The sequence below is a fragment of the Equus quagga genome, chromosome 8, assembly GCF_021613505.1.
Source record: "Equus quagga isolate Etosha38 chromosome 8, UCLA_HA_Equagga_1.0, whole genome shotgun sequence".
Lineage (NCBI taxonomy): Eukaryota > Metazoa > Chordata > Mammalia > Perissodactyla > Equidae > Equus > Equus quagga.
Window position 1 is genome coordinate 84,406,256 of NC_060274.1, and position 25,825 is coordinate 84,432,080.

General features: G+C 41.6%; 1 protein-coding gene across 8 annotated transcripts in view; it reads left to right on the forward strand.

Annotated features, from left to right (window-relative positions):
* Positions 1-25,825, forward strand: part of CREB5 (cAMP responsive element binding protein 5) — a 399,941-nt gene that overhangs the window by 297,641 nt on the left and 76,475 nt on the right. For all 8 annotated transcript variants that reach the window (XM_046669245.1, XM_046669242.1, XM_046669243.1 and 5 more), the window contains 2 exons: positions 1,407-1,533; positions 6,424-6,534. In XM_046669245.1, coding sequence (XP_046525201.1) covers positions 1,407-1,533; positions 6,424-6,534 — 238 coding nt within the window. The remainder of the gene's footprint in view (positions 1-1,406; positions 1,534-6,423; positions 6,535-25,825) is intronic.

Below are 25,825 nucleotides of genomic sequence, written 5' to 3' on the forward strand. Positions count from 1 at the left end.
TGATGGCTAGCTGTGTTTCCAAAGGAGCTGTCAGGCAAAAAGAGTGGAAAACTTAATCTTCTTTGGAATTCTAACAGCAGTGTGAAGGCAGAGCTTGTTGGCCTTCTTTTCCCCGTCTCAGTCTCCCTCTTCTCCGTGAGTCACCCATGGGAGGCAGATGGGCTCCAAAGGAGAGGCTGCTCGCGCTCCTCCGCTTGGGCTCTGGGCGTGGCCGTCCTTCCCTGATGCACAGGAAGGCGTCAGCTCCACAGAAGGTCTCTGTCCGCAGCCACAACCCAGCACATAGCAGGAGGGAATCTTTTTTTTAGAAAATGCATTAATTCTGGAAGCACTAGTTTCTATCGTGGCGTTCAGGATAAGATGCTTTAGCGGAGAAGACTCAGAGGTCCTGAGGGGTGTTTGTTTATTTGTTTCGTTTTATTTGTTTGTTGTGAAGTCTTTAATTTCAACGGCTTGACGTTTATACGGCTCCCCAGAGCCAAAGCATCAGCAGATTGAGAATTTTGCCAAGGAGGTCACTTATTTGCCATTTTTAATAAACACAAATAATTCCTTTTTCCCTCAGCCCCACATTCCCTGGCCCCACTTTCCCTGGCTCATTAAATCAATTTAAGGCCCTTAAAAAATTTTTCTGGCAATTTGAAGCAAAAGCTCAAACTATGTACTCCCCTGAGGAATGCTTTCCCAAGTCCTGCAGGTCAGGCCAAAGTCACTTTCTGTCAAACAGCCTAACACCTCGAGTTATTATAAAATGAAGGATTGGTGACTGGGGGCTGGGCCCTGGACTTGCCCGAGAAAGGCCGGCGGCCGGGCCGGGAACCTCAGTGCGGCTGCTTCGGTTTGTGTGCTGTCTTTGGGTTTTTTCCACTCACAGTGAAGAACTATGAAAAAGTTAAAACCGATTTCTATGGGGAAGTCATGAATGAAGTTGGTTCTGCAAATCCAGATAGTGAAAGTATAGCCAGAGCAAAGCCAGGAGGCTGCCAGGCAGAGGTGTGGGAGAGTGTGCATAAAACACATGTACGCAGATCTCAGGCTCTCAGGTCCTCCAGAGGGCAGAGACGTCCAAGGAAGCACAGGATTTCACGTCCAAATCCCTTTCCTAAAGATGCAGGGGTTGTAGGAGATTTACCAGCTGGCTGTCTATTGACCATCAGTTAGATAACAGAGGTCAGGAAATGAAGTGGAATTTGATGTATTAACTAGGAAGCAGCAAAGGAAGCCAGGCTTGTGTTTTATTTGTTATTATTTCCCTAATATCCTCAATTACATGGCTCCCATCAGAGGATCTGATCTGCTGCTCGTGTAATGGTGTTGTACCCGCTGGTCCTGGGCACAGAGAGACAGGCAGTGAATCCCCGGCCCGAGGCATCAGGAATAATGTTTGCTTTTTTCTTTGTTCCCAGGCCTGTCCCAGGCTCTCTATCTTCTCTGCTACATCTCCACAACAGACAGAGACAGCCCATGCCAGCCTCCATGCCTGGGACCCTGCCCAACCCTACCATGCCGGGGTCTTCCGCCGTCCTGATGCCAGTAAGTGCTTCTCGCTTCCGCCAAGGCTTGCCCTTTTCAAAGAGTAAAGGAAAAGCTGAGATCTGAGCTGACTGGAAAGAAAGTGGCTTCTTCTGGACAGAGTTGAGCTGTGTGCCAGTTGGCTGAGAGTGCCCGGTTGTTCATCAATAGGCATCTTGCTGGCTTTCCCGTCCTTCAGTGCTTCCCTAGTGAGGCCTGGTCCCATCTTCCTGTGGGTGACAAGTGAGCTTGCCACATCTAGGGAATGGAATTCATTCAGGAACACAGTGTTTTATGGCTACTCCAAAGTCTATAGCCTGGGCTGTATACAGAGTGTCCTTAAATTGCCAGTGAGTGGTCTAGCCAGGACTCAGAGTAATAACTATAATATAACAATAATAACAATGGTACATAATAACTGCTGACACGTATTTGCGAACATCAGGTTCTATTACTCTTGCTAGCAGTGTTTACTGAGTGCTTACCATGTGCTCGTTGCTCTCTATGCACTTCATCAACACGTGGGACAATCCTCTGAAGTAGGTACTGTTACTATCTCCATTTTTTGAATGAGGAAAGTAAGTCAAGTAACTTGCTTGGCTGAGGAGCACAATAGCTGAGTTTTGAGCCCAGGAGTTCTGGCTCCAGAACCCACTCGCTCAACCACTATATCGTACATACATTCTTTCCTTTCACTCTCACAACAAACCTATGAGGTATGCACTGTTATTATCCCCATTGTACAGATGAGGAAACTGAGGCCCGAGAGGCCGAGTAACTTGGCTAAGGTCACAGAGCTAGTTAGGTGATGGAGTCCAGGGAGTTTGACTTCTGAGTCTACACTCATAATCATGACACTAAACTGCCCCTCTCTGAATACAGACTATTCCAGAGCACGCCTTGCTCTCCTTCCACGGGATTCCCTCCCTGTACTTCGTGAACATGAATAGTGTTATTATTCATTGGGCCACAAGAGTTCTCAAAAGCTCTAGAGGCGATAGAACAATTCAGTTAAAACCCTCCCACAATAATATCAACGATGCCTTGTAGAGCATTTTAAGGAATTGTCTACATTTTGTTATTATTTCATTTTTGTTAGTTTGTTTTGTTCTCATGGCAGTCCTGTGGGAATTTGGTAGCAGTGATTATTGATACACTCATTTTACAGATGAAGCCTGAAGAATTAGGAAAGTGAAAGGAGTTGTCTAATGTCACACAGCTTAGGAGTGAAGAGTTGTGAGTAGAACCCACATCTCAACTCACGCTGAGTGGTTTAGATTATCCGAGGATGAGCAATTTTCTTGTTTATCTCAGTGGAGTTAGGGGGATGGAGAAGGGCTTGGTGGCCCTAGTGTAGAGAAATGGACCTGTGCACTGTAAGTATCAGGTAGTTCAGGCTAGAAACAGTCTTTGCTTGGTTGGGCCAGAGGACAGATGAGCTGGTTGACTTTACCTGCATTGTTCACCTAAGACACCTTTAGATGAAGGAAAACAGCACCATCAATGCCATTGTCCCAGGTTTTACTCACCCCAACTAATTGCGTGAAGACTTCCACCATGGGCTGTCTTCAAGTAGCCTCTAAATTCTTCTTGTCCAAAATTAGTTCCCTTTCAGAAATCCTATGCATTGACCAGAAACACACCGCTTCGGTGACTTTTTTTCCCATTTGATTAAATTGTGTACTATTCCCAGGGGCAAAGATGGGACACTTGAAATGAAAGGGCCCAGAAAAAGGTGCCTGGCACCTATTTCCACCACATCACTTCATTATACAACTTGACCTCCTGTTTCTGCTTCAGAATAGAGGCAAGGGATCAGGTGCATGGTCAAGTGGCAGTGTAGATGAAGTCAAGGATGCCACCCCCACAGGAGTTCCCTCAGCTGTGTCAGTGATGTGTACGCTGCCATGACAATAGTGTCAGTCTAGAGCAGTGATTCTCAACTGGGGAAATTTTATCACCCAGGGGATGTCTGGCCATATCTGGAAACACTGTTGGTTGTCACAACGGTGGCAGGGGCGGGGGGGGGGGGAGGCGCGGGGTGCTACTGGCATCTAGCAGGTGGAGGCCAGGAATGCCAGTAAACATTCTACAATGCATAGGACAGCCCCCACAATAAAGAATTATTTAACCCGAATTGTCAATAGTGCCAAGGTTGAGAAATCATGGTCCCGAGTGACACTAATGTAACTAATGAAAGTTAATATAAGATCTCTAAAAAGCATATCCTAAGAGTTCTAGGCCCTAGAAATCTGGGCATTTTCTTCCTTTTTAGCAAGTCACCAGCTCCTGCACTATAACTTTGGCATTTCAAAGTTCCTGCCCTAGGAAACCATGATTCCCTTGGCATAAAAGATAAGCCCATGTCTGTAGGTGAAGGTAAGATTCTTAACTGAATTGTAGTACGTGCTGTCAAGCCACATATTTCAGAAAGCCCTAGGTCTGAGAAGAAATGATGTGTTTGTTCATTAATTCATTCATTCATTTCACAAACTTTTGCTGAACACCTGCTATGGGCCAAGTGCTGTGTGAGATGCTGGGGATACAGTGAAGAACGAGGCAGGCATTGCCTTCGAGGAGTTCACTGGGTTCTGATTTCCTATCTTGAAAGTCAAAAGCTCAAATACTTTGGGAATGTGAACACTCATTTATAATCACAAAAGCCCAGTGAACTGCAGACATTTTAGCTCCCGTTTTCTAATTTGTTTCAAGGGAAAAGAGGCAGCTCGAGAAAAGGTGAACTCCTTGCCTGGACATTTTACCTCCAGTGCTAACTATTGCATAATATTCAGCAAAGCCTCTCCCATCTTCTGACCTCTTAATTCTAGTCAACTCATCAGAGCCACGCGCATGCCGCAGAGCCTTATGAGTACAAAGCACCAAATAGCTGTTTTGAAGAGGCTGTTGCTGACCCCTTGTAATCATTTAGACTGGAAAAATGCAACTTTTTTAGATAGAGAAATCAGCCTGTTTTCACTATTCTGTTTAATTTGTGAGTCACGGGATAGAAATAGTCATAGGCTGTAACTTTCCCGAAAAGTGGGAAGCATGGCCGACTCCGGATCCAGAGGCCACGAGCAGCCTACTCTCCTTTCTTTGTAGCACGTGATGGCTAGTAGCTTGGAAAACCCCACACAATCATTTGTACTTCTGAATGATCCTCCTTCGGAAAACTGAAAGCGAAAGCTCATTTGGACTTGATGTCCTTTTAGGAGAAGGTCGCCAATTGGAATAAAGTGTCAAACGCTATTCCAACTCTCCTATGCCCCAGCCTCTGCAAGGGAGCTATAAGTAATAAGCATTTTTTAGAGCAATCTTCATGACTGAACAACTAGAGGACATGAATGCGCTTAATGGCACTGAACTAAAAACGCTTAAAATAGTAAATTTTATGTTATATATGTTTTACTGCAGTTAAAAAAATAATTTAAAAAACAGAGTACTTCGGCTCCCGGGAGATTCAGCGGGTATACGGGGTGAACAGTTTATTTTACTGAATCAATAAGGCCTCAGAAGGTTTTTTGGGAGTGCTCTAGAACATATCGAAAATTCTCCATTAAATAGCTCCTTTGAAACAGTTTCACACATCTGTTCACTGCTAGATAACTGATAAAGGAATCCAGGCCAAGATAAGGCTGAGGGTGCTTTGCTGTGATGGGGAGTGTCCACCAGTCATCCATCAGGAGGATTTTGGCGAGCACCTCTGCTAACCCACACGTTAAGGTCATAATCATACCCCCGCGCCTGACGTGGACGAAGCAGAGATGGCTGTGATAGACTCTCAACAATGGAAGGGACCTGCAAGGGTCATTGATTTCAATTCTCACTCTCAACTCTTGTCTGTGAGGTTTCCGTCCTCCACTCTTTGAAGAGCCCCAGTGATAAGGACCCTGTATTTTCTGGACTAACTTTGAACAGAACCTGGTTTCCTAAATTTTCCGACCATTGTTTTCGTTTTCATTTCCATCCTTTGCCAAATGGAAAAGCTTTTGCATTGAAGAATCTATATTTCCCCCTCAGAAAAGTCTGATTATTTTCTGTGAGATTTTAGTATTGTGTGCTTGCTTTATGTTAGATCTTTGAAAAGCGCTGATTTTCTACTAAACAGAAAATATCCATCAGACACACCCTTCCCTGACTCAAATAGAGATTGTGTTGTATTTATTTTTTAACAGAGACACCCTGGAGACAAAAATGCCAGAAGTAAATGCAGGTATTTGAAAGATATTGATTCTAGACTGGATGGCAGGCATGCAGGACAATGTGGGAGCCGTTGACCATGTGTCATACAATACCCTCAGCTGCTTTCTTCCTCTACCCCAAGGCCTAGCACTGTGGTGAGGCCAAAAACTGCCATGTAGAGTCCTGACTGGGTTAACAGGGAAGAGTTGTGCCAGGGGCAGCTGCTCAAATACCTCTGCTGGATCATTTTGATTGTGTTTACGAGTTAGAGTGACAGGAAGCCCCACCGTATTTGAGAGCATTACTTTTTAAATTAATTTTGTTTTTTCTTATTGCTCAAATGATTCATGTTTCTGTATAAAATTTAGGAAGAAAAAAAAAAGCGTGAGATAACCATAACAGTTACAAGTATAAGCGTGATCCCTGGTCGTTGGCGTGTTTGTAAAAGTGGAAATAGTCCATGCTTTTGCTTGGAAATGATCTGCCATGATTACAGAGTTCTCTTTGGCACTGGGCATCTTCTATAGAAATCGCAACTTTGGATGACACTTTGCTGTGCTTGGGTTCTAGGCGCAGGAGTGCGTTGCTCACCCTTCCCCAAACCACAGACTTTCTCCAGAGTTATTCAGAGAAGTTCTAAACAAACCATTTGAAAGAGAAATGAAGCTTTGTCTGTGACCTAGACTGCCTTTTTCAGACTTCTGATTCTCTTGCTTTCCTTTCTCTTAGATGGAGAGACAAATGTCAGTGAACTCCAACCTCCTGGGAATGCAAGGTCCAAACCTCAGCAACCCCTGCGCTGCTGCCCAAGTCCAGCCAATGCATTCAGAAGCCAAAATGGTAAATAACAGTCAGAATCCTCCCTTTGTTATTTTGTGACTTTTGATTTCGACTCTGACTTCCAAATTTCAGTTAAGTCAGGTAGACAGCTCCATCTTTGTTTTGGTGAATAGGTCTTTCTGTGGAAAGGCAGTGGCGAGCTTGGCTCTCTCTTTGAGGATGTTTTTTACTGAAGCATGGCGTCGGATGATTGTGTAACAAGCATTGGATCAGATGTGGCCTTAGTAAAAGGGACGTTTAAAAGTTTGGGGAGACTCATAGGATTTGAGGTGGGATACACTCAAGTATGTGTATATTTGCTCAGAATAGGAAAATAACAAAAAAATGCAGAGTTTTTCTTATTCAAGGTGGTCATAGCTTCACTGGTACTCTTTTTGTCCCCATATCCATTAAAACAGACGTGATTTTTAAGCACACACTATCACAGAAATATTTTTCATTTTTTGTTATAGTTGTCAGATGCGAGGTTGATTGGTAAGGATCAGAGGCTTGTTTTCTTGCAAAGTCACTGGAGCTCTTACTGAAATTCACGATTTCAGGTGACAACCTCCAGTGAATTTTAACGTATCAGATTTATGTGCAGTAAGGTCAGTCTCTCCAATCGTAGTGACAGATTCATGCATTTATATTCTACTAAATATTAATAAAAGCAATGCATGTCTGTCTTTGCAATATAAAGTAAATTTGCTGGTTATATTTAGTGGCGTTACTTGAAGTAGGTCATTCGGTTTTTGTATAGTTAAATTCTGACACTACACTTAGCGTGGCATCGGATGACAGTAAAATACACCGCAGCAAAGTTTTTGGTATCTGACATTGGATAAGGATAGCTGTTGCTAGAAGTTGGAGATTTATTTGGTTTCCTGACTGATAGTGTTAGGGACCGTGTCTGATGGCTGGTATGAGAACGTTATCCACAGTTCTGAAAATTAGTCATCAAAACCCAGTGACTTCGTTTTCAATGGCAGCAAGTTTTTTTTGACGCCTGCTTTGGTCATTTTCTCTTGGAAATTTCACTCATTTGACTTGCAGCTTCTTGACCCAAGGAAGCGACTGAACTCCCAGTGTTGGCTACCTTGGGCAAATAAAATCTGTGGTCAAGAGAGTGCTCTTTGCTGTTCCACAGTCCCTGTGACATGCCAAATGGCACTGACATCTTCAGCAAAGCTCGTTAAATCTTTTTGGAATTGGCAAATATTTTTTCAACTCAAGCCCTGCAGAGCCAAACCAAATACGTGCTGGCAGAATAAAGTTCAAACTGGCATCTGTTTTGGAGACCAGAGTAATGCCATTTACTTTTTTTTTTTTTTAAGGAAAATAAGAAATGAACTGTGAAGGTACTTAAGAAAAAAACAAAATTAAGCTATTCATGTGTCTGAATGTGTTCTGGGTCTGAGCATCAGATGCTACTCCCTCAGCTGGATTATTTCTGAATCATCTTGTTTGGTTCAGGGTCTGTATCTCTTTTGAGAGACCTCCCAGACAAACTTTAGATGGATTCTAAAACACGATTCCAAACCAAATTTCCCTGCCAGTTGATTTTCACTGGATTTTATGCCACCACTTGTCTCAGAAGTGTCCTACCCCATTTCTTTCTGGCAAAGAAAGAAAATGCTTCTAAAGGGAGTACAGGTTTATAATTATTTATGTGTGTGAAATAAAAACATATACTATGGGAAATTTGTCGTGAATAGTATCAGCTGGAGACAAAAGAGGATTGGTTTGTGCTTATAAAATACCCTTAACCCCACAAATGTTTGTCGAGTTAAGTTTACAAAGCAAGCACACTATCCTGCTGATTCATGTTCTAAGTGAATGAATATTTCCAGATCCGTGATGTCTGGGTTAATGAACTGTACTGTGGAGTTGGGGCTAACGGAGCACAGCCATTCTTTCAGCCCCAAGCGTCCACCTCTAGCCCTCTTATTGCCAACACATTAATTCAAAGGGAAAAATGGAAGTATTGGCGTCCTTATATTTTGGAAGAATAGCATTTACTTAGTAGCTTGGAAAACTGTTAAGTAAGTGACTTTTAATATATTACTCAGCATCTCTAATCTTATTCTACTTGCTTTATTCACTGGAGAAACCAGTTATGGCCATCTAATAACCATATAGTATTTTCTAGCAGCTTTGGGCTGCTGAGATGAAAAGCTTTTATGAAATACAAAGTAGTGAAGAAAAAAAAATCTTGCATGATTTTAATGTCAGCCAGAGCCTCCCCAGGTTTCTCTGAACTATGGGCTTTGTTGTTCTATGCCTAATTTTCTTCCTGTGTAAGACTGGAATGGATTCCAGATTTCAACTAAGACTCTTGTTTTACTGTTTTCAAGGACTTTTCCAAAGGTCACACATGGGCTATTGTGATGAATGCACTCTGTGGGGTGTGTTCTCAGAGCACATGAGAAACCAGAGAGCTGCAGGGAGGTGTCACCCCCACCACAACACTGCAGACCTATTCTCCTGGGGACAGTGATATCAGAGTGTCCATTTCATCCTCCCTATTGGCCACTGACAAAAGTCATCGTCCTGAATCTCTGGTGAAACTCAGAGGTCCTGGAGGTGGACAAAAGCTTAAGACAGGATTGCTTGAAATGTACGACTATATTGGAAGCCGTCTCACTAGTGATTGCTCAGTGGAATACATCCATTTTCCTTGCCCAAATCATTTCTATCGTGGGAGGGAGAGAGCTAGGTGTCCCCAGTAAGCCTTATACTGCGTTCATCTGGGACAGCCTAAATCAAGAAGCCCCTGTGTTCTTTGGATTTAGTGTGCCCTAGTATCAAGTAGTACACTTCAATGGACTGTGGCTGCATCTGTCCAAGTGGGTTTTATCATAATTCTGGCAAATTATAATTTAGTTTTATGGATTCTTTTTCTGAAGAATTAAGCCAACAAACATGGCTTCACAATTACACGAGTGGATGCGTGCATGTCGGATTTTGTTTTGGGGGTGAGAGCAGACTCAAAGCCGTATGAGCCTTGCATCTTTTTAATCACCCAAAACAACAGGCTCTTTCTCTCGAATTCCTGGGATCGGTGGGTGTCTTCCATGAAAATGGGGGCTGCCAGAAAGGAAATTTGCTGGATACCTGGTAGACATTTTTAACTTTCAAAGTAGGGAAAGGGAGGAAAGGAGGGAGATGAGCAGAGGAAAATGAAAAAGGGGAGGAAGAAGGAGACAGATGGGTAGGGGAAGTGCACTCTAGACTGGGGCACGCTTCCAGCCTCTTCTGGGTGTGAGTGGTTCTGTAGTGCTGTGGATACGGTGTCCTCAGTGTTATGCAGATCTGCATTCATTTCTGTTTGTGAGAATTAGACCAACTCCGTTTAGCTTTGAAAGAAGTTTTCCTTTTTCTTTCTCTTTTTTTTAAAGAAACCAATAATAGTGTTGGAAGCTAAATAGGGTGGGGGAAACTTGTCCGTACATCTGTCTTGTGTCTCATTAATGATGAGGTGATTACTACCATATTGAAACTGACTAAAATGAAGGATGACATAAACAACTCTTTGGAGAGGGTTCTGGCCACCCTGCTCAGATTTCACCTTAAGTTTGGACAGGGTTAGTGAAGCCTAGGAGTCTTGATAGTAGGGAGAAGGTATGTACAGCTGCAACCTGATTTTGTCCTCAGAATAATCCCATGACAGGGCTGTCGTCCTCATTTTATGAGGCGCCTGAGGCTCCAAGAGGTTAAAAGACTGGCCCAAAGGGGCTGGCCTGGTGGCGTGGTGGTTAAGTTCATGCACTCTGCTTTGGTGGCCTGGAGTTCGTGGGTTCAGTTCCTGGGCTCAGACCTACACCCTGCTCATCAAGCCATGCTGTGGTGGCATCCCACATACAAAGTGGAGGAAGACTGGCACAGATGTTACCTCAGTGACAACTTTCCTCAAGCAAAAAGAGGAAGATTGGCAGCAGATATTAGCTCAGGGCCAATCTTCCTCACCAAAAAATAAACAATGGCCCAAGGGCATATCACTTACCAAAGACTAAGTCTCACACTGCAATGACAAAGCTTTTTCATCACAACATTGATCCTCTATATAAAAATATCATACCTCTTCTCTATGTCAGTAACCAGCAGGTTACATCACATTCTTTTTAGATTAATCTATATTCACATACAAATGGGAGACAAGGATGGCAAGAATAGTTTAGACTTCCAGATAACCTGGAAAAGATGTGGAGTGGTTGACAGTATGGAATTTCCCCCTTGGTTTAACCAGAGCTTTGTGGCCTCACTGACTGTTCCAGTTTCACTATCTCTTTATCCAAACATATTTTTATCTTGACATTTCTTCTTTTACATGTGTGCCTCCCCAACTTGATTGAGTGGAAGCTCCTTGAAGATAATCCTTGCCTTGTGCAAGCTCCGTGTACTGAAAAAGGTCCCCTGAATGAGAACTGAATTTAACTGAGTTCAATTGAATTAAAATTAAGAGAAGGAACTACACTCTAGCCATGGAAATGGGGATGAGCTGGAGTGGGTGGGAGGCAAGGGTGGGGCTGAGAAGGAGAGGATTAAAGTAGATAAATGTAAGCTGAGTAATCAGCTTGTAAAGAGTAACTGACTACATTTGATTTCTCTGAAAAATATCTAGAAACAATATCCATCATATTTTTTCCTTGAGAGGAAAGCGATATGTCTGTTCCTTGGAGAACAGAACTTGGAATATCAATGCCCTCCTAGGAATTGGTGGCGATCAGTACTAAATGGTGTTTCTTCCATTTTGATAGACTGGTTGTGTTGTATTTTGGTCATCGACTGTCCATACTTCATCCATGGCTAGGTTTGCAGTTTATTGAATGGATACGTGAATATATGCATTAATGAATGAAAGAAAGAAACCAAAATGATTGAAAAGTCAAGGCCTTTTACAGATGGAGGGGATGTACAGTCATGCGCTGAATAACCAGGTTTTGGTCAATGATGGTCCCATAAGATTAGTACGATATGGCCCAGGTATGTAGTAGGCTACACCGTCTAGGTTTGTGTAAGTACACTCTATGATGTTTGAAGACGAAATCACCTAATGAGGCATTTATCGGAACGGATCCCCGTCCTTAAGCAATGCTTGACTGTACTTAGTGAAGACCTTGCCCAGATTGCTCATTTCACAAGTGAGGATGCCAAAGCCTGGTAAAGACTTAGGGAGATCAAGCCATCATTTAAACACAAAGCTGGGCCCCCAACTCAGGCCTTTATGCTTCTACCCAGAATTGTGCTTTTTGCATCAGCTGTACTGATAAATTACTACCAGTGCTTCTTTTCTTGGCTCATAGTTTCCTCCTGGCAGATTGGCAGATGAGGACTGGGGTAGCAGAGTGAGCAATCCGTGGTTAAATCTGCACTTTGTTTTGAATGTCAACCTGGGTGTGTTTGTGTTTGCCTTTCCCCTCCCTAATTATCGAGCCAGATCACTGTTTGCCTACGGTGCCCCTTGGCCACCCACTGTCCAACAGATAAATCACAGAGAACCCTGGCTCCATATGGAGTTGCCTGGAAAGTTTATACACATGAAAAGACAGTCTCCAGGTAATATCTCTTTGGCACTCTTGAGAAATGCAGTTCTTCGATTTGCCTGTTTGCTTTAATCATCCCCAGCTTCACTTCCTAAATGTCCAGGAATAAAAACGTGGTGAATGAATAAGCTGTCTGCTTCTCAGAAGCTTTGTGGCAAGGCAGGAAATGCTGTTGACTTGAAAGAAGCTCTCATTAACTTTTGAGTCATGCCAGCAGCCATGTGTCCCTGTAGCCAGTGATCAAAACATGATGATGGACTGAACTGAGATGACCACTTTTTTCAGAATCTTCTTCCTTCACTGCTGTGAAAAACCACGGTCCAATATGCAGATGAACAGGAATTACGTAAGATTCCATGATGACAACAACAGAAATCTACTCTCTCACTAGTGTACATGATGGATCTCATTTTAAAGGCACTTTGCCTTCTTAAAACACCATGGTAGAAAATAGTAACTGTTAACATTAATTAAACACTTGTGTATGTGGCAGAAACTATGTTATGCATCTTGCAATATATTATCTCATTTAATCCTGGTAACAATCCAATGAGGGAGGTACTATTCTTAACCTCATTTTACAAATGAATAAACTGAGAGGTTGGGTAATTTATGAAGAAGAACATACAAGCTGGTAAAATATGGTGAACTGAGGCCTTGAGTCCTTGGTCCTGTCTCTAAACCATAATGTTTTGCCAGAAACCTTTGCCACTTTGCCCAGTTAAACTGTAGAAAGTTTAATTTAGGAATATATCATACCACTTTTTTGCAAAATGTAAATGATGAGATCATTGATAAGAGCTAGCAAACCATTTATTTAGATTTCTACAGAACAGAGTAAATTCCCTGGGAATTTACATTCTATGTGCTGATCAGCACCCCAAATACAGGGGATTATACATTTGATTATATTTGTTTTGAAAATGAGAATTTGAGAGATTATGAATTGCCCATGAATCACCAAATTCCAAAGCAGGAAAGGAACCCAGGGATTATTTTAGCAAAATCCTTTCCTTTCAGAAACACAAGTCTGAAGTTAATAACTTGTCTAAGGTCACGTAGCTAATTAGCGAGAGAAGGGGAGTTGGAACCCAGATTCCAAGTTCGCAAGTTTATAGCACTTCTCTCTCCATATGCTAGCCAGGAATTGACAGAGAAAGCCATCTGGTGGTTACTGTGATAGTGAACTTCTTAAAGAGGGGGCTGTTTCCTGAAGCGTTTTCTGCAGAGGTTTGGTACCTGGGTAAAAGAGAGTCGATCAGCTTTTCCCTTTAAGTCAAGTGGGGATTGAAGCTAACTATCAGATTGCCTGAGGGAATGGGTCCAATTCTCTATAATTCTTCCTAAGACTTGAGAGTCCTGACATGCGACCACTAAGCTATTCTTTTTCATCACCTAGAGTGTGGATACACACTGAGTATTTTATCTCTTGGCACCTGGTACAAACTCTCTTGATTTTGCCTGTCACCGAGCAAAACTAAAGTTCCCGTGCCTCATCGCTCTTTTCTTTGGGGCTGTGTGGGTCTTGCTTGGGCTTTTGGACGTCTGTATTGTGTTGCTGTGGAGTGGTGACTGAGCTCCCTGATCCCACAACACAAAGGGGTATTGAAATGCCCTCTTCCGTTGAATCTCTTCTCTTGGCTCTCTCCCTCCACCCTCACCAGCTCCTCGTACACACGTTCAGACATTCTCCTAGGACTCATTGTCTTCCTGGTTTTATTTCTTTCTCTTTCTGCCAGTATCCACCCTGTTTTGGTAACCATGGCAATAGGTGAAATACAATCCCAATATTTGCTCGCTGCCTCTGTCATCCCGCCCAGCACGCGCATTGCCGGCTCTTGTTTTTCTGTTTGTTTAATGTTCCCCAGCCTGAAGTCAGATGCATCTGGGCAAGGACACCGCACATGGTCTGGTTTCAGAACACCCCTCTCTCACAGTTTTCAGGCACGTCTTCTTTGTGTATTTGTGTACGTGTGCGCGCGTGTGTGTCTCTGTCTGCTTTGGAACATCGTGCAAGTAAGTTCAGCTTGTGTCAGGATAGCCAGGAAAAAAAAAAGGGAACTTTACAAATCTTGTTACAGGGAAGTTCTGCTTTGCAGAGATATATTTCAGTCTTTTTCTTGGAATTTATGTAGCTTACACTTTCCACGATTTTTGCCAGCATAACTAATAACGAAAGTTTGCTTTGCACTTCGGGACGATGGCTCTGCCTTGATTTGGTTTTTCATGTGGGAAGCACAGAAGATGTCAGAAAATTCATACCCTGAGGGGAATGGAAGGCGAGCCATTGGAGCAGACAGAGCAGGCAAAGTCTTCCTAAAGGTTTGGGATTTTTCTTTTCTTAAAAAATAAAAGGGAGAGATCAACCTTCAAGTTCAAAACCAATGAAGAATATATTTTCCCTGTTGACTTCTTTTTAAAATTGTCTTTTTATCCCCTGTTAGCTTGAAAAGCTGACTGGATAATATTATATGATTGTTGTGTTCGCCTTCGTATGAATAAGATGCATCATTAGGTTATCAGAATGGTTAAGTCCCAAACAATAAAAATACACATTTTATTATTAATATGGCATAAAGTATTTTTATTTTGAAATGATATTTGCAGCCACCAGAACAGAAGATGTGTTTAAGGAGGATGAGATTTTCATCCAACTGTGGCCTTGGATTCAAGAGATGAAAAGTGTGCCCAGAGAGGCTAGGCAGCGCCCTGATTTCAGTAGTGGCCAGGATCCGAGTGTAAGAGGACCAGGAGCACACCTGGGTAGCATGTCAGAGCTGGCAAGTGTGTCACTTGCACCCTTTCCTGGAATGTGCTTCTCCCCTTTGGCACCTCCGCGTGGGAATGCACCTGCGTTTCCATGGTGCTCACTCAATCTGGTGCTGCATCCCTTCCAGCCTCTTCTGCTCCACTGGGCTATGCATACGATGGTTGCTCTTCAAAAGCCCCTCCCCTGTAGGAGCCTGGCATTTTCCTGAGGGCCTCTTGCTCTCTCTGGCAGCCTTGCCTAGCCTAGCCTATTTTCTTTGCCTCTGCAAACTCCACTCCTCCTTTTTTCCAAGACTCAACTCAAATGCACCCTTCCTGTGACGTCTTCTCAACCTCTTCGGTTAGACAGGAGCCATGCCTTCTGCGAGGGAAGACTGCATTTGGATCTTGTTTATCTCTTCCTCATAGGGCTTTATTAGGTGTCATTGTCTGTGTACCTGCCTCACAGCCAGCCTGAGAACTCCTTGAGAACAGAGGCCAGTTTGATTCAGCTCCGTCTCCCTGGGTTGGCATCTTTCCTGCAGGTTCTAGATACCCAGTAAATGTTGTTGATAGGATGAAGGAAAGAAAGTCTGATAAAGTGATTTAGAAGAGATGTTACTGTGCTTTAAGGAAAGTCTGATACACCACTTTAGATGGAGATGTTGCCATGACTTAATGACACCCCACACTGTGGGCTATTTTTCTGTAAGTTCCAGGGATAAGGGAGGCCTTAAGTCAGATGATTGATTCACCAATGTTAGAATTTCAGGACCACGACAAGTGGGAGGGGGAGAGATAGTTGAGCAGGTGAGGAGCTTCCCTATGATTTCCCAAATCTCTGTGTCAGCAACAGGGGTCTCTGCCAGCCACAGCTGAACCCAGCTCTGCAGAGACGCCCTGCATGAGACCTCCGGCCTGCCGTGTGGCCCCACCTAAAGGTGACATGGCCTTATATCAAGGTGCTTTGACACTTCCGTATTGAAGTCCCCTTGGGACTGGCCTAAGGCTTTAGTATTTTTTAAAATACATAACATATTCATGGACTCTAATGTAGTTTTGGTCAAAAATTAATATCTAGTGGTAATCTTTGGGGCATATGTTAAAATGAAAATGCTCTTTGCCTTTTTTCCCTGTTCATATATGTAATATATCAAAATTAGATTGATACTGAATATACAGCTTGTATCCTTTAAAAAACTTCACATGATATTATGAGCATTTTCCCATATCAGTATCTTTTGAAAACATTTTAATAATTGTTATAATTTATCTTATGAGTATCACATAAAAAATTCTACTGTCCCCTTATTTCTATTTCTGGATATTTAGATTTTCTCTGCTAGAAATAACACTTTGATTATAAAAATAAATCAAACAAAAAACTGATCTGAAATTATTTACTTCCATCTCTGATTATTTCCTTAGGATCGAGTCCTGGAATTAGGATTACCAGGGAAAGGAGAAGAAACATTTTAAAGACTTTGTATATATACAGCCAAATTTCTTAAAATTCATACTAATTTGTACTCTTGCCTATAATATGGGAGGATATACATCTTACGGCATTGGCAGAAGCATGAAGCGTTATCATCTTTAAGAAAATCTTTGCAGGTTTTTTTTGCATTTCTTACCTTAGGGGTAATGTTGCACATCTTTCTCTGTATTTCTTGGCCATTTGATTTTCTTCTTTGGTCACTTCTGTACTTTAAGGCAATTTTTCTTAGTTGGGGTTGTGTTAGAATCCAGGGAAGAAATGATGGGGCAGGTGTCCTCCCTCTACTGTGTTTTTCAAATTCTTATTAACTAGCTGGCTTTACTACCTTACTTCACTAATTATATGTTTGTTTCTAAGACTAAAGGCGTATCTTAAAATATATTTAGTAGCTTTTTGGTGTTTTGTTTTGTTTACATTGACTCTTTCGCTTGGAAGCACAGTGTTTTGAGGGTTTAAAAAAATTCCCTTAAAGTTCTGATTTTGTAGTTATTTGACTAAGCTATTGCAAAAATATTGGCTGCCCTAGGGATATCATGGTGGCTCTTGCACATTTTGCGTCTTTATCTAAACAAGCCTTTGTTTATTTAAGTATATACCAGAGTATCTTCAATAAACTGAAGATCTGTTTGTGTCTTCCACAATTACCCAAGGGGAGATTATATGTATCCTGCTTTTATCCCATTTATGAGAAGTCAACCTCTGACCATTTTTATTTCACCAGTCACTATGTAAGTATATGGATTTATATTGATTACACTTTATCATCCTTATTGGATGGCTAAATGTCGCTGAATCCATTCTCAAGCAGGAAAGTTAAACAGAAATATAAAACAGCTTAAGTCCCATGGAGTGTGATATTAATGGCATATTATTTTAAGGTTGAGTGAATCCTCTGTGAACCAGAGTGCCTAGGCTCCCTGAGGGCAGGGATCTGAATACCTAGCATATGATTGGCACAAAATCTCTTTTTGTCAGATGAATGAATATGAGAAATAATTATATAACAATGTCAAACATGCATTGACTGCTGATCATGGGCCACGTTACTGTGCGATTTCCATGGAGTGAAGATTCAGTGAGGAACTGCATATAAGGCACGTAGATGAGGCATTTACATGTATTATCTTATTTAATCCTCATAACCATCCTGTAAGGTAGGTGTCCCTGTTTTTACAGGCAAATGAACTGATGTACAGAGAACAGTGCCCAAGGTCACTCAGCCAGCAAATGGCAGACAGAATTTGAACCCAACTCTAAGATCTGACCCTTCCATGCTTGGTCTTTGATTTGGTGACCTAAAAACAGCTTGGTGACTGGATTCTAGTAGAGGTGGAAGCAGGGAGGCAGTGACAATTAATTGGCAAATATTAATTGCTAATGTCATCTATGTGTTACGCTTCCTTTTTTTTTTTTTTTTAACAGCAGGCCCCTGACATTCCTGAGGGTTTTGCCTCACGTTATTGCTAATCCCCAACCCACACACATAGCACGTCATTTCCCTGCGCCCAGGGCAACAAGCAGAGAACAAAACCAAATTGCAATCCGGACCCTGGATGGAGGGACTGACTGTTGTATCCCCTCCCAGAGCTGTGTAGCAAATGCGATTCAAATCTCCTCCCCAGCAGAAGTTCAAATTAGTATAGGTCATAGAATTTGAGGGTTATTTTTTTAATATTGGAAACCTTGACTGTTAAATTGGAAAATACCAAGTCTCTGTGTCTTTAACAATAATGTTAATAATGACTGCTAGCTCATATGTTAAGATACACAGAACATTTTCACACCTTTCACAGAGACTATCAGGCTGGCCTCTTATGGGAGCCACGGCTCTCAACTGGACTTAAGAATGTGGTGGGGCTTTTTTTCTCTCTCTCTCTTTGAGAAGCAGCATGAAGCGTTGGTTGAGAGCAAAGACTCGAGAGTCAGACTGCCTAGCTTCAAATCCTAGTGGCATGACATGGTTGCTTAACCTCTCTGTTTATCATTTCCTCATCTATAAAATGGGGATAATGGTAAGGCCTCTGATAGAGTTATCTTGAGGATTAAATGAGGCAATACAGGGAAATCATTTGGCACAGTACCTGGTCCGTAACAATTTCTCTCTCTATATATGCTTTTTTTCTTCTTTTTTTCCTGCTTCAAAGGATACTTCTCTTAATGGTTTAACTCATGATGTTTAAAACATACTTGTACAAAGTCCACAGTCTCATAGAAGAGAAAACTGAGACTAAGAGACATTAAGTCCCTTACCTTTGATCATTCGGCAAAGTTGTGGTAAACTCAGTTCTAGAATTCAGCTCCTCGTTTTGATTAATGCGCTAAATTACTGTGCTCTTTATAGAGCACTGGATCTAGAAACCCATGAGAGTTATACAGCTGTTGTTTTGAATTCACCAATTAATTGAAATAAGTAAAAATAGACATGACAAAAAAATTTTTTTGAATAGTTAAAAACTTATTTTAGAAGACAGAGTTCAGTACAGCATATTTTCAAATTGCAAACACATGTGATTGTTTTACGGTTTGTTAGTTCACAAACATGAATATGAGAACAATGACAACATTTTACTATTAAAATATTAGGACTAAAATTACACAAAAGACCAAAGACTCACCAAGAAATATATATTAAATTCCATTTGCCTAAAATAGACTTTTACTATGTCTGTACAAATTACTTTAAATTACACAAATATTTGGAATAAGTCTAGCCATGAGACTCAATTATGTACCCTAAAGTGACACAAGCAGTACCATGCCAAATTTTGGCATTTATTTTTTTCCAAAACACCTACAATCATTATTGGTTTGAATGAGAGCTTCCCTTATACTCTGCAAGTGAGTTTGGAAGAAATGGTAAGGAAGGAGATACAGAGGTCCCCAGTTCCTTGGATGGAGGTGGTTGAGTCTCTGGGACATGGTTAAGAAGGCTCTTTGCCAACATGCCCTTTGGAACAACCATACCCATGATAACAGAGTGTGAAGACCTGATTATTTTCAAATCTGATGAACGAGTCCAGCTGTTCTGTAGACCAGTATGGGGTACGTGAGAACATGGGATCACAGCAAAAGCATGTTTATCTCACTCCATCATTGCGGTGAACTTTATCTCCTGGGAATTTTCTTAAAGAGCAAGTCTGGACAGAGTCACAGCTTAATGACCAGGGCCTCTACAAGTGAGTTGTTCCTAAGTTCCAGTTATGCAAAGATAGGGCCTGAGTTTGTAAGAAAAGATAAGCTAAAGAGCTGGGCATGCTCCTTAGACAAAGATAATTTGTCACATCACCACCATTAGTCTCTTAGTTCCCAGCTCACTTGGTTCCAAGAGATCTGTTCTGTAGATTTATTACATATAAAGAAATGTCTCTCTCAGTCCACTGAGGAATCAGTTCATTTATTCATCCTTCATTCAAAAAATCTTTATTAAGTACCTCCAAATGCCAATATTATACTTGGTTTTTGAGGATAAAACTGTGAATAAGACATAACTCAAGCCTTTAGGAACTTGTAATCCAATGAACAAATCAGATAAATAAATAGACAACTAAGTATGTTTTGATAAATGTTATGATAAAGACAAGTACAAAATCTGTGCCTCATCTGCATTCATGGTGATGGTGGTGAGACCTCCAGAGTGGCCTTCCAGGAAGACCTCTCAAATGAGTCAAGCTCCTGTGCTCTCCAGTACAGTAGCCACTACCCACTTGTGGCCATTTACATTTTAAATTCATTGAAATAAAGTAAAACTTAAAATTCAGTTCTGAGTTGCACTAGCCACATTTTCAGTGCTCAATAGCCACATGTGGCCAATGGCTACCATATTGGACAGCACAGATAGGGAAAATTTCCATCATTGCTGAAATTTCTATTCAACAGCACTAGTCTAAGCAGGTTGGAAGGACGGGAAGAGAAAGTTTTCCAGGGAGAACAGAGTGAGCCAAAGCCTGAAGATGCTGAGGAAGAAATAGCGTTACAAAGTTAGCTTAAAAAAATTATTTTTAAAATTTACATATGCATGTATTTATTCAAGAAGCATTTATTGTTTATGCTCCATCTATGGATTTTCTAAAGATGTGTAAGACAAAGCGTCAGCCTCTAAATAACTTAGGTGTATGTGGGCAAGGAGTCATAAAAAATTACCAAAAAACTATATTTTGGGTTTGGAGGAGAGGCTGATTGTTGGGTGTCGGGAAGGAGAATTGGAGGTCAGGTCAGTCCTCAGTCTTCATGAAGTCATTGCTTTTGATCTCTGAGTCTTGAAGAGCTGTTAGGATTCAGACAGGGAGGTGGAGTGAAATTCCTTACCTTGGTTAAAAAAACACTAACTTTCACAGAGTTCTTCCAGCGATAGGGTCCAGCAAGCAACTGAGAAGCTGAGGGCTCTCCCCACTGGCATATTCATTAATGTCTTTCTACTAAGACTGTCGTTTATACAATGGGGAGCTTATTCGGCTGTGCCAACTTACACGGAATAGTCTCACTTCTAAATGGTGTTAGCATGGATTAGCGTAGGGAAGCCTGAGCCAGATCTTGTTTGCATTAGGGGGCTGAAAAAAGGGTTGGGGGTGGGTATTAAGGATTATGCAAATCACTGGCTGATGTGTATGCTGGAAACTGGAGGCTTCTGTAAAAGCAGCTTTTGTATGCCAATAGGTGAGGGCACTTGGAAGCAGTTCTAGGTGTGTTATGGGGCAGATGACTTAGGCAGATCCAAGGAAAATATCAGTAAACGACTATGTACATATATAAATTTTCTTCTCTGAATTGTACAGTCAAATCTCATAAAACTCTTGCCTGGCCATTTATTCCCTGCAGTTACAGACAATAACCACTTCCTTTTTCTGTTTGGTATTTTTCCTCTGCTGGAAGTGTCTGTAAAGTGCTGCTGAGGTCTTGTTTATCACAAAAGCCACTTGGCCTTCCATTTCTAGAATTAAGGTGTACTCTGTTGTTTGGGAAACACCAGTCACAAAAATCTGTTTGAAGGAATTCTTTCAGTCATCCAGGAAGAGAAGAATTCGAGGGAGTGACAGAGAAAGTTCTCCTTAACAAAAACTACTCTGAAGCGTGCTGAGACTCAGGTTGAGATCCAGTCTTTAGAAACTGTGTTAAAATGCTGATAGAAATAAAGGGAAAAACAGTTTTTCAGATCACTATTTAAAACATCCTTTAAAATGGGGTAACCCAAGCTTGCTTCTTCATTCTTTTCCAGTACATCAAACTCTTTATAAAACAAAAAGGCAACTGGAAACATGGCATGGATGGTTTGGGAGAAAAGGAGAATTTTTTTTTCCCCGTTATCACTTGGTGTGTAATTTCTAAAATTTAGTTAAATGTAGTTTGACATTTATTCAGGCAAAAGAAATTCGAAAGGACATTCTTCTATCTGGATTGTATGCTTTAAGCTTCTCAAGGCCAAGAACATATTATGAACCTATTATCTGGCCACACAGTGGATTTTTTAGACACTTGTTAAGTTGACTGATTTCTACTTGACTAAAGGTTGTTGTGTCACCAAACGTGCTGTGGGATTGAGCACATTTCCAAAGGTTTACAGTGTTGCCTTTGAACTCCAAGGTGGATCTTCTGCAAACAATCCCACTAAAGGCAGGCCTGACTCTCACGCAGGAGTGGTGTTCCCAAAGTGTATTTAAAAGTCAGTCATTCAGAACTCAAAACACAGTTTTCCTCACGAGAAATGTCAGAGATGGTTACTTTCCCAGGGCTGCCCACAAAAGCCTTTTATTCCATAATGTATCTGAAAGAGTCCATCTACATGTGTTGAGAGAAGCGTGGAGTAGTATGGGACAGGCCACCTCTCCCTCCGTCCTGGGGGACAGCACTTTTTATTCACTGTGGAGGCAGCCAAGCCGGGCTTCAGTGAGAAGGAGAGGAAAGATATTCTTCTCGGAGGGGAGCCTATCCCTGAAATTTCCCTGGTACAGCATTTTATAGAGTGAATCTTTATCAGTCAAGATTATTACCTTTTTAAAAGACAGCTCAATACCTCTGGAATTAAGTATGTTTTGAACTTTCTCTTCTTTTATTCCTGGGAGTCCATTATGGCTATTCCACACCATTACTGGATTTAGAAACCAGGGGAATGATAGTCGTGTGACCATAGGAATCAATGGCCCTGAGATTCGTCATTAGCAAAGGCAAGCGTCTCCTACCAGCTTAACATATTGACGTTTTCATAGCTCTTAAAAATAGCCACAGTGTGCCATTCTCACATTCGATTGATGTATTGTGACTTTTTGATGCTGGAGCAATTGATTGATTGATTCTTTTTAGCATCGAAACCAGAGCCAGGAGTGATGGATATGACCTAGAGCAAGATTAAATCTCATCCCTGTGAGGGTTGGACTAAATGAAGCGATTTTCTATGCTTACTTCATCTTGGAGAACGAGCCCTTCATCTCCTCCCCATCATCATCAACACCAACATTTTCTAACATTTTTGCTAACCTAGAAACTATATCTGTGATTCCTTAAAACATGACTTACTATCCCTCCAATCCTCATTCACCTATAATGATATTCTTGGGAAATTTTCAACCAGTATTATAGGCTATTGCTTTTTCTTGCTTTGCTTTCACTATATGAGAGTTAAGACTTGGATGACAGTGTAGACCCTAAGGTACTATTACTAGTTGTTCCTAGTGATCAAAGCTATTTTTTAAAAAAGAAAAAAAACAAAATACAACAAAGTGGACGTTAGAACATTTAGGAAACTATTTGTTTCTGTGTTGGCTTGTTAGAGCTGCCACAACAAAGTGCCACAGACTGGGTGATTTAAACAACAGAAATTTATTGTCTCACAATTCTGGTGGCTAGAAATCCAAGGTCAAGGTGTCAGCAGGGTGGTTCCTTTGGAGAACTGTGAGGGCAGGCTCTGTTCCATGCTTCTGTCCTTGGCTCGTAGATGGCCACCTTCTCCCTGTCTTCACAGGGTCTTCCTCTATGTGTCTGTGTCCTCATCTCCTCTTCTTATGAGGACACCAGTCGGATTGGATTTGAGCCCACTCACGTGACTTCATTTTACCTTACGTATCTCTTTAAAGACCCTGTCTCCAAATATAGTCACATGCAGAGGAACCGGGGGTTAGGACTTCAACATAGGAATGGGCGGGGTCGGGGGCACAATTCAGCTCATAACAGTTTCCAAAAGTAATCTGAAGATTACTTAAACCTTAAAATCATAAACAAAACCCTGATCAGGACCCCAGGATTTGCCTTTGCAAAATCAGATCTCGAATTCCAGTGGAAGCTCTGTGGGAATCTGTAAAGCCTGATAGTTCTGGGTCGGCCTCTCCTATGAAGAGCTCTCCCTTGAGAAACCTAGCAGCTTGCAGATTGGTCTGTTTCTGAAGCTTAAAAGCAGGACTAGGACTAGTGTGAGACCAGAGAGGTGCCCAGGGTACAAATTTAAGAAAGCACTCACTCTCAGGGTTGTGCAAGTGATGACTTTGCACTAAGGCATTTGCATGACTCTGAGAGTGAGTGTCTCCTTATGGGCACCTCTCTTGCCTCACCCTAGTCCCAGAACTTTTTCAGTAGAAGGTGAAAGCCATCCATGCACCATATTCATATAGGTCTTTGAACTATATTCTGACAAACACCTAGTGTTTAAGTGTTCTCAGAAGTAGACCAAAAGTGTGATTTTTAACAGGGGTAAGGAGAGGGAATATGGGTCCTGTGCCCCTACCTTGTTGTTAGGAACAGCCACTGAACTAGGAATAGATTTTGAGGTCCCCCTCTCTCCTGTGTACATTCATAATCTAGTAGGATACTTGCTCTTATTTGGCCGTATTCTCAGTCACATGCTCAATGGCCTGGAGAACAGCATGGAATTTGGGAAGAGGGGTCAGTACCCCTCTACATGCGTCTCTGCCCAGACTCAGAATATGCTGAGGTCTTTGGTGTTGTATCAGTGCCATGATCCTACCCGAAGTACCCAGCTGTGTTCTGAGAGCTGAGAAGGAGCAGATGTACCTGCATCTCTGCCTGTGGCCGTTGCCTCTGCCATGAATTTGAGAAACCTGTTTCTTGTATGGCAGAGCAGAGCCCCACGGCCCAGAGCAGATGTGTCCACAGTGCTGGAGCAAGCCTTGCTGATCTAGCAATTGACTTGGGGCTGTCTAGACAGGAGAGGGATTTCCCTCTTACCCCCTAGAGCGATTGATTTGACTACTGAAGCAATGCTAATGTTTTTCTCCAAGAAGTGGCATGATTCAGGGAAACGCAAATTAAAGCCACAGTGAGATATCACCTCACACAGGTAAGAATGGCGATTATCAAAAACACAAAAAATAACAAGTGTTGGCAAAGATGTGGAGAAAAACAAACCCTCATGCACTGTTGGTGGGAATGTAAATTGTCACAGCCACTATGGAGAACAGTATTGAGGTTCCTCAAAAATTTAAAAATAGAACACCATATGCTCCAGCAATTCCACTTCCGGATATTTATCGGAAGGAAACAAAAGCACTAATTTAAAGAGATATATGACCCTATGTTCATTGCAGTATTATTTACAATAGCCAAGATATGGAAGCAACCTGTCTCCAATGATAGATAATGGTTAAAGAAGATGTGGCATATACATATACAATGGAATATTAGTCAACCATAAAAAAGAGTGAAATCTTGCTATTTGAGACAACATGGATGGACCTAGAGGGTATTATGCTAAGTTAAATAAGTCAGACAGAGAAAGGCAATTACATATGACTTCACTTACATGTGGAATCTAAAAAACAAAACAAATGAGCAAATAAAACAAAACAGAAATAGACTCATAGATACAGAAAACAAAATGGTGGTCACCAGAGGAGAGGAGGGTTGGGGGGCAGGAAAAATAGGTGAAGGGGATTAAGAGGTACAAACTTCTAGTAATAAAATAAATAAGTCACGGGGGTGTAATGTACTGCATAGGGAATATAGTCAATAATATTGTAATAACTTTGTATGGTGACAGATGGTAACTAGACTTATGCTGGTGATCATTTCGTAACGTATATAAATATCAAATCACTGTGATGTATACTTGAAACTAATAGGCTATTGTATGTCACTTGTACTTCAGTATCAAAAAACAAAGTAGCATGATGAGTGAGGCAGTGAACACTGCTGCTTTCTAAGAGACCAGCGAGGACGGCTCAGTCCAAGGCTTTCAAGATTAACATTATTAACATTTTTAGGTTATTCAGGAGAATTTGGCTTCCCCCTTTTGCCTAAGAAAATATACTTCCTCTGAGAGCCTGCATGAGTGGTCCTGTGGGAAGTCCAGCTCCACGCTAGCTCAGTGCCTTGCTGTGAATTTACAGAGCCTGACTGAACGTTTCCTCCTTCTGAGGGGAAAATGAAAGCTATCTCTACCCTTCCATCAAAAAAGTGCGGTAGACTTTCCATTAGAAGTCGGTTTCTAAAATGATACAAAGCCAATTTTACAGTGGGCCCCCTTTTACAGTGTTACACGAAAGTTTCACCATTAATATTAGCAGAAATAAATCCTCTAGCA